We start from the raw sequence: 10,646 nt of genomic DNA on the forward strand, positions 1-10,646 counted from the left end.
GGTTTATTTTAAAATTTTCTGCATTAAATTAACTCAATATCAAAATTTATGATAAAAATTCAATTAAAAATTATTATTTTATCAAAGTGAATCATCGTTAATGTATTGTTTAAGAAATCTTTGTGGCAAAAATGTTTACAGTGTAAGTTAGAATTTTTACACATAATAGATCACAGTCAAGCATTTTATACATATATACAGAAATAAATAAACTTGCACTATTCTTTAAATTAAGGAGATGCACATTCACAACAAAAGTTCACAGCTCTTTCTTCCCAAACCCAAAGTTCTCTAAGTTCTTGTGGCAAACCATAGTTACCCACTTTTTTATTAACATACGCGCACTTCCCTTTCTTCTTCCTCAAGATCTTCACAGTAAAAGACCTAGGCCTGCATTGAAATCTATTATACCAGCAACTATGGCGCGAGCACTCGACGTTTCTCAGGTATCTAGGAAAGTAGTCAGTTCCTAGATCTATCCATTTCACTGTAGACTTGCACTGCCAAGGTTCCGAGCGTCTTTTGCGAATTAATACTACTTGGCCATTGACACTTTCACTAGAGCGTTTCTTCCGACCGTTTGTGAAATAATCGCTTTCGAAATGATCCACTTCCCAAGCTGGAGCTTCTTCGCCAAAATCGTTTGCAAAGTCCTCGTCCACGGAGAACGGACGAAAATCCGAGGTCTTCCTCTTCTTATTCCCATTGTCTTGTTCGACATTTTGCAAGTCTTCCTCTTCATCGTGCGGGACATTGACGCTCATATACCTTGGATTGAAAGCCGCACCCAAAATTTTCGTCAAAGAATTTTCTTGTAAAGTATCACACGGTTGAGACTCAATTCCCATCTGATGATCGATGCTTGGACCGCTTCCGTGAAACTGTCCCAAATTGCTGAACTTCATTCGAGCGCAATTGCATTCCAGAACCAACAGCAACACAACACAGTATTTTATCATTTTTGTAGCACAAAATCACATTTCAGTCAACTAAATTTGATATTAAAATAAAGCAATTGTATAAATTTTTTTGACAAACGATACGTGCTTACACCTCAAAATCAGGGCGTGTACTGGCTGTCTAATTGTTGGAAGAAACCACACTAATTGTCATAATGGCCAAATTATCTCTTTCTCTTTCTTTTGCCACCTTTTATTATCTTAGGTTTTTCCTGGATTTGTAAAAAACGCTTTACTGATTATGTGGTAAGCCGATATGCTGATATAGAAAGTGGTTTTTAAGAACGTACTAAAAAATACTGCAAAAAAACAATGATAAGATTTGAATACTCATGTCAGATATTTATGACGCTTGTTTTTAATTAATATTAAATTATTGTATAAATCCAATCAATAATAAGTATCATTGGTCAACTTAAAAATATTATTGATAACTTTAAGTGTAAAATAATCAATTCCACATTAGCAAAGATAACGACACTTTGCTCCTACAGCTCCGATCTCTAAAAATATGAATAAAAAAAGCTTCTCAGAAAAATTTGACAGAGACACTTTTTTACATAGAGTTATACCTAAACATTTTTTAAGAATACCACTGCCATTTTGTTCACGTGCCTATCTTTATATAAAGTGAACGTAAATGAACTTTTGAACATTTTTAATGTGAAAAGAAGAAGACAAAAAATAAGTAAATATAGAAAAAAATATATTACCTCATTTTAATCGGTTTAATACATTAAATAGCACAGTTTTCTGTTTTTATAATTTTCAAGCCTAATAATTTATAGTTATTTCCATAAATAATATTTAGTTAAACAATAACAATATTTATTTAAGGGATCGATCGTTATGTATAATAAAGTATGATAAAATAATTTTAATAAAAACTGTATATTTTTTAATGGTTTAATGCTTACATTAAACATAAAATATAATGCATTTAAAAGTAGCCCGTTGCGTACTTTGGATCCAATTTAACGCAATTAACCTAATAATCAAGAAAAATAATAAATAGTTATCTCGTAGAAGGTCATAGTTGTTTTTAATTGGAAAGGAATACGGTGATTATTTTACAATTATCAGTCACTTACAAATATTAAATTTTCATAATTATACAGAGTCAGCATCATTTCATAATGTCATTTAAGATCTGAATATAAGTGTAAGTATATTAAAATAAATAAGATAGTAATTAAAATGGTATACATATAAATAGTACAATTATGTATGTTCATTTAAAATTTTAATATTGCGTATATTTTATTAAATATATAAATGAATTATTGCAATCGTAAATCACTTATTTTATTTATTAGATAATGATATAATATATTGTGCATATTCTATATATGTATATATATATATATATACATAGATAGATATATCTTGCACATTATATAGAAATGAATTATATATAATTATGTATATAAGTGTAACATATTTTTCTAAGCTAAATATCACAGCGTTATAAATACTATATAACCTAATATCATTATTATATAAACCTGAAGTATCGATCCGACAAAACACTAATTGCCAAGTCGACCCAATTTAGGGTGACAATTTTAAACCGATTAAAGGGCCCCGTGCTTAAATGCCACCTACTTATAATATATTCAGTGTAATACTTTTTAATTCCATAATAATGCCCGCATACCACCTATATTAGTACGTGACAACTTCAACATTCCAAAAACAAACTCACTTTTGACGATTTCTAGTGTTACCAAACTATCTATAAAGTTTCATAACGAACCGTATGGATATAATCCGGCATCATCGTGTAACAACAACACATATTTATTAGTAATTATTAAATAATTGTAACATGGCGTCAAACTGATTTATTGAGATGGTTAAGAATGGATCAAAAATTAATCTAAATCAGTCTAATTTATTTTATCATAAAATATAAAAGTAATTTAATACGAAGCATTAAGGCATATCATAAATAAAAACATATTTTAAATGCTGTAAAATCTTTTTTTTATAATATTTATACAAAATGTTTGATAAATCACTGAGCGAAGTTTGTACTTGAGGTTACGAATTGTCCCCATTTCAAACATAGAATAAGACAGATCTTAAAAAAATAGTTTAAAATATCTTTCATTAACAAAGCTTTGCATCAAATTCGATACATACGCTTAAAAAAACCCGACATATACAAAGATTAAGGATAGTAAATCACGCGTGACATATTATTTCGGTTGATTCTTGTTGACGGTTAAGCAAAATTCTTTTCGTCCGTTGATGATTCCCATGATATATGTAGAACGGATTTCCGGACGGACTGAAACCGGAATACCGGAATAGTGGTGATCTAGGTGTAATCAACGCTGGAAACGCATTATACATACTCGTATATGTACAATATATAATATGTAAGTGTGTGATGAAATTATTATTTTTATTTATACCAATACACTCAACGACTTTTATTCGTAACATGGTTTTTTATATTGTATATATAGAATGGTGTAAAAACCGCGTGTTAACCAGTGTGGTAAAAACGATTAGTGACAAGAAAAGAAAAAAGCAGACCTTTAAAAAAATATAATATAATTTTTATCCTTGCGGTTATTCAGATAACAAATTCCCAGTAAAATTGCTTTTTTTATTAAAAATACCTTTCACTTAAAAATATGCGTTACATTTCAACTTAAAATTATTAGTTATAAGTATTTTTGATTACTACAATTACTCAGCGATAGATCTCGTACTTTTTTAACCACTTAAACGCCAGCGACTCACCGGTGAGCTACTTGTTGATTATTTTTTAAAACAAGTAAACGAATTATTTACCATTTTTTTTTAAATTATTAAAGATTATTTATTAGTAAACCAAGTATGTTTAGACAGAGATACTAACGGGTAAAGAGAAATAACATGTGACTCACTAAAAAGTCGCTAGCGATTAAAGGGTTAAGAAAAAAGTTTCCGGAACTCACATCTTGTTATGCTTTAAGTTCCTAACATAATTTTTTTTATTGTATTTAGAGCAAATATTTATAGTAAATTCCAAAGTTTTGTTCAATTCCCAGACAGATCTTTTCGACTCATTTCCTTGCAGTTAGTATACAAGGCCAAATATCATCCATAGACAACCAAATGTAATATAACCAGATGTAACCACAGATCATAAAGTCTCAGAGGTAATCTGACAAGTTTGACAAGCAAAGGTACTGAAATTGTCCTGGTCTTCAAGTCAGCTGTTGCTGGGGAAGCAAGTAGGTAAAATATTTTTGTGTAAAGTCAACAGGAATAACCGAAAAATAAAATATTGAAAACTGTGCTTGTTTTGGGCAGAAAAGATAAGCATTCTATGTTAAAAAATAAATAAAGATGTGTTATATAATATTTTAATATATAAAAGGTATCACAAGTTAATCTTAAAAACATAAATATTTAATAAACTTTGTATATGTACTTTCTAAATATACCAACATTAATGAAGATAAGGAAAATTGTTTTAAAAAATAATACATAAGAAACTGATGTTTCACGAAATAATAAATGTGGCCTAAAAACACATTATCATTCTGAATAAATATATAATATTAATGTGACCTACGTGTATCTAATACCTTTTTGGGTGCATGTGTAAAAAATATCTTTTATATAAAAAAATATATTAGGGAAAAACCTTGCTATAAATTCTCCATTTGAAAAGTACTTAGCAATGTGTTTTAGCTTTCATTTCAATTAACTAAAACTTGTACTTAAAAACGAATGCTTGCCAAATATTCTGAATGCCCGCATTAGTCATTAGTCTCAACTGAAAAGAAACGTAGAAGTTATTTTTATTTAATGCGTACATAAGCACATACATACATACAATGCGTTTGAGTGTATGCTTGTATGAATAAAAAATATTTTCTTGGGAACGTCGCCAAATGAGATATGCGTTTTAGAGAAATTTAACATATTTTGCTAATTTGCGATTTTACGCTCAGTGCGAACGTGTCAGAATGATGATAAATAAATTTGATAATAATTTATGAAGAAAAAATATGCGATGCTAATGTGGCAGAAAGTAGACTTCAACGGGCTATTTATAAATTAATAAATGTAATATTAAATTCCCATACTAAATGATATTTTACAGGGCTGCAAAGTCAGAATGAAAATGTTCATAATACGATAGTACTCCTAGATCCTTATAGTATAAGCTATAAGACATTGCTTATCCTAGCGCTTGTGACGTCACGCGGCTGAGCTGTTGGCTCTACCATAGTTGATATTGATATATACCACTTTGAACAAAAATTAAGAAATACATATAAATCAATAATTGTTCAATTAATATATTTTATAATTTTTTTATTTATTTAATTTTAGAAAATGTAAAATTTCATCAGGGGGAAAAATGAATTGTTAGCTTCATTAATATTAATTACCCAATTAAGTGTCGAATTTATTGTATAAGTTGGCATCCCTGATTGAAAAGCGTGTTCGCAAAACCTTTTGCGCGATCTGAAAGTGGGCGTGATTCATCATTGTTTCGCCGCATCACAAACACTTTGTTTAATTGGACGTTAGACAGACGAACAACTTCAATTAATTAACGCCGCACTACCGTCGCTCTTTACGCGAACAACAATAATTTTATTTGAAGCCCCGGTCTACACACAGCCAAATATTTAGAAAAACTTTTCACATTAAACATATAAATATACTCTGTGATGAACAGCTAATATTGTTTTATATTTAATAATTAATTAAATTATTGCATGAATCATTTTAATTAAAATTTAAAAACATCTGTCAAATCGCAAACTTTTATCAGCTGGCGTACCCTAATGTTATTTCAGGTCACCTTGCTATATAAATATAATGTAAATGAGTGATTTTATAACTAAATCAAACAGAAACCATATCACTTCTCTATTCGCTGAATACTCAACCATTAAATGATATTGTCTTAATCTCTATCGACAAATTGAATATAAGTAAAATGAAATAGAACCTGATTAATTATTTTGATCATCACCTTAATTTTTTTTAATACTTAATTCTTTAAACTATTCTAATTATTTATTTTTATTGTTTGATTTATAACACTGTGTAAGTATGATTTTTTTTTAATTATTTAGAACTCATAAAGTGTCCTTGCAAAAAGGAGTGCTAGATATTTGGCGCATTATTGACTCTTGCAATATTACATATAAGTGTGTAAATAATTAATTTTCTCAAATTTTTAAATAAATAAATAAACAACATAAAAATATATATTAAAATAAAATAAATATTAAATTATAGGTAAACAATATAACTATAGACATATAAAATCTAAAATATCTCTGATAACTGATATTAAAATAAAACTATGTAAGCATCTTGTTGTTATTATAATTATGAATTAATTTAATCCTACATGTTGGGATTTAAAAAGATATTCAATAATAATAATAACTAAATTGTTATTTAATTTAAAAAAACATTAATGGATAATTTACATAAAATATAAATATATTTTTATTATTTATAAAGTATATATTTACTTCAAAAATTCGATGATGCCAGAAAAAATAATATAATAGAAAACAATTTTCATTGGAAATAAAAATTCTTCTGCGTGCCAGAGCAGGGGTCTCGTGGGTACAAGCAAGTAATGCGGTGCTTAGGGGTGGTAACTTCTAAGTGGCGGCAAATTGGCAATGGAATATGAATATTAGATCTAAAATTACATATAAAAAGTGCTTCAAATTTTATTATAATTTTTATAATTTTTAATAATAAAAACGCGTTACTGTCGAGTTTTACATTTTTATAAAAAATATATATTAGGATATTTTGATATTTTAAGTAGTTTTACTGCTGGAGTCATTAATCTTAACTATAAAACTAAGTCGAGATAGAAATTGTATGATTCTATGATTCCAATTGATTCTTGAGACAGTTCTATAGATAAAATGCGTAACGAAAAACACCCCTTTCATTCGTGGATGTAAGTCCATTAGAGTCGTTAGAGGGTGCCTAGGAGCATTGTCAAAAATTCATCACTTTAAAAGGTTGATTGTAATATTCGAGAATGAAATGGTAGACGAACCAGTCTTTAAAATAATAATAATCTATATGAATTAGCATTAGATATCCATATCACAGAATTCTCAGATCGATGGATTAGCTAGTTTTTCCAACCGATCATTAGTCAGTTTCTACCCATGTAAGATTTTTTCCTCACAAGCTATTACATAATTTAGGTCAACTGTAGAGGTTAATTGTAATGTTTTGTGTTTGTTTGTGCTGAAGCAGTCAAGCCTTCCAATATTATGAGGGTATGCGAAAGATACATATTTTAGTATTAAGTTGTGAGTAATATGATTATTTATAATAAACTTATTTTAATGGTTATATTAAAATACATATTTTTAATAAATAATTTCAGTTAAAGGCATAATAATCAATTATAGACATTAAAACAATTAATTTAGACAGAATTTATTATTGTAGAAATAGACAATTTCTATTTTCACGCAAAATAACTGCTTGACTTTATTATACTTTCCTAGAATATTGGGTATGTTATCGTAGCCTAGTTCTTAACAGTTTTTAAATTTAAATTTTAATTCCTGTAAGAAATTTAATAGTCAGTTAGCAATTTCTTGACCTGTCTTATCAGAAAAAATAACGTTTTTAAATTAAAAATTCCAATTCGTCGTAAGAATAATTAATGTCGCTTATTGCTTGTGAGATGAATCTGGAGTCGCATCAGCAATTATAACAAAATATTTAGCCTTCTTAACTTTCTCAATGATCGCGTTTTGAACAAACGAACCGAAAATATTAATGAACTCGCTTTATATTCTCGTTGAAAGATAATGAACCTGAATTTTCCTGTTGTTTTCGTGTGCAACACGAAATTTTGAAATATGCTTCGCTAATATTAGATCATATTTATCTAACGATTCAACTTATTAAAAAATAATGGTTATATGGACTTCCAATGTATGCATCAAATAAAAAAAGTCCTCTTTGAAGAGACAAAATATTTTAACAAGATAGCAGTACAGCAGATTTTCTCAATGTTTTGTTCGGTCATTAATTTCATTTGGAAGCAAATTTTCTATTACTCTATCGGCTAAAGCTTTTTTATGTGTATTTATCCGTAAATTATGTTTATGAGTGAAAGAATTTTCGCAATAATTTTGATCGAATTTAAAATATATTGATAGACCCTGACCGTATAAACATATAATTTATTAAAAAAAAATTAGCAATACCAATTAATAATTTTTTGAATTTACAAGAAAAATTCATTTGATTAGTAACCGTTATATATTTTTTTCCGTGGTTACCATGCAGTTGTTTTCGCCGCTGTCTTTGTAACGTTGATATTTTCGGTCTTAAAAGTGTAAATTTATTATAATACTAGTGGTAGTGGTTCATTTAGTGGTTCATAGGGGAGGAGGGTTAAGTTAATTTGTGTGTGTGGCGATAAATAAGCTAGGGCCGGTATCGGGAAAGTTCACAGACTGAAATTCACTGACGGAAAATCAACCGGCAACAATTCACTAACTGGAAATTGGTGAATTTGTCGAATGGTAAATTCCCTGATCCTCAATTCGTCGAGCGGAGAATTCACTGATTCTACAATTGATCATTGATGATTTATTTACTAAAAATCATAAACGTATTTATTTTCAAGGTAAGTCATTTTATTCGTCAAATTTTTTTAAATATTTTCTTACTGGTCTAATTTCAAATTAAAATGGGGCAATTAAATAAAGGGTACGTTTCATCGCCTTAATTTTTTTAAACATCGTTTGCTTAAATCATAATTCTGTAAATTATTATCATTTTATCTTTTTATTATTTGATTCACAGCACTGTTTAAGTATGCATTATTATGCTTATATTCTTTTTTTACCTTTTGAATTCTTTAGAACTGATAAAGTGCACATGCAAAAAAGACTGCATCATCGGCTCTTTTGTACCTGGGAATGCGTGGAGTTAAAAAAAAACAATATTTCCTATTTAGTTATTAAATACGTTGCATTAATTTGATATATTACATATTGCATTACATTAAAGTATTAAAAGAAGAAATAATTTTCTTAAATTTATTAATAAATAAATAGATCAAACATTTCAATATATCGCAAAGAAAAAAAATGTAAAGATGCATTATATTAAATAAAAAGCAAATTAAATCAAAGTACAATTGAAAAAACAACCTAACATACATATATACAAATTAAATAAATATTTATTAACAAAAATAAAATTAAAAAATATCTCAAATAGCTGATTTTAAAATATTACTATATAACCATCCGATTTACCGTTATTATAATTATAAATTAATTTAATTTTAAATGTAGAGATTCAAGAAAATTAATAACTAAATTTTATGAACTTTCTAATGAAACTAGAAAAGTAACAATATACATATTTTTAAAATTTTTTAATTTTAATTGCTAATATAATATTCATATTTCCTGTCAATAATTTTTATTTAAATGCGCATTTAAGATTATATTTTACTAGTTAAAAATATACATAAATACTAATTAATTTATAACTACATCACATAATCACAAATTTATTAAATCTAGTTATTTTATTCATGTTTTACTAACAGGATGAAATAATCCCAATATGGTTCCACATTATTGTTTATTTAAATATTTTGTACACAAATATTTTTGTGAACATATCTCATGGCAACTTCTCACACAAAAATTTGTCACAAATCGACCGCTCACAAGTCGATTGCTCGTATGAATATTGCTCACACGGAACATCACTCACATATTTGCAAATTTTAAATATAATACATAAATTGGCCTTCAATTGAATGAGTAATATTTAAATTTTGTCGTGTACATACTTATTTTTAGAATATGATTATGTATATTATTAGGTAAATAATAAAAAAAATTAAAATGGAGTGAAAATTTTTTTTCACTTTGTGTCCTGTCAATTTTATAATTATATTAATTTAAAAACATGATTTTTTGCATTGTTAACAATTTAGTTATATTGAATATTTTTTAAATCTCAATATACGGAAATAAATTAATTTAAAATAATAATAACGATATATAAGATGATATTTAATTATCAGCTATTTGAGATATTTTATATATTATGTCTATTGATACGTTTTAATATGTATTTTATTATAAATTAATATGTATAATATATCATTACATTTTTTAATTGAAGGAATAACACATTTGTCAAAAATTGTTATGAATATTAGTGTGCACATAATAGCTTGGCGGGCCGCAGGTTGAGTATCGCTGTACTAGACCCTTTTTTATCGCTTCGTTTTGAAAATATTAAAAAATATTATATTTATTTGACGGATAAAATGACAAACTAAAAAATTATATGTGTTAACTGACGTTTTATGTTTTTTTAATAAATGAATCATCGGCGAAGAATCGTAAAATCGGGGAACTTTCCGTTCGACGATTTGCGGGTCGGGTCGGTGAAATGTTGTCAGTGAACTTTCCGTCAGTGAACTAGGGCCGACTATGATTGAAAATTGCATTGCTTCTAATCTTAAGCTGTTATTGTACGTAATTATTAGTTAAGTGTTGTGATGTGTTGTGTTGTGCGTGGGGTTTCAATTTTGGCGAAGGCAAGCGAATGACGTTTCCGTGCGTTCGCATGCATTTGTATTTGCGGGCGCTCGCGCATGCGCACGCCCACTTTGGACACATGGAGCTGCTC

The 10,646-nt window shown here is 27.9% G+C and overlaps 1 protein-coding gene across 1 annotated transcript; it reads right to left on the minus strand.

Annotated features, from left to right (window-relative positions):
* trk (trunk) lies at nucleotides 1-1,064 on the minus strand. The gene has a single exon (XM_088187895.1). It carries the CDS (start codon nucleotides 957-959, stop codon nucleotides 231-233), a length of 729 nt encoding a protein of 242 aa, XP_088044021.1. The 5' UTR covers nucleotides 960-1,064; the 3' UTR covers nucleotides 1-230.
* Nucleotides 1,065-10,646: the final 9,582 nt, after the last annotated feature.

This window comes from Plectrocnemia conspersa, unplaced genomic scaffold, assembly GCF_051122295.1.
Source record: "Plectrocnemia conspersa isolate PC_06_02 unplaced genomic scaffold, ASM5112229v1 ptg000001l, whole genome shotgun sequence".
In the NCBI taxonomy this organism is placed as follows: Eukaryota; Metazoa; Arthropoda; class Insecta; order Trichoptera; family Polycentropodidae; genus Plectrocnemia; species Plectrocnemia conspersa.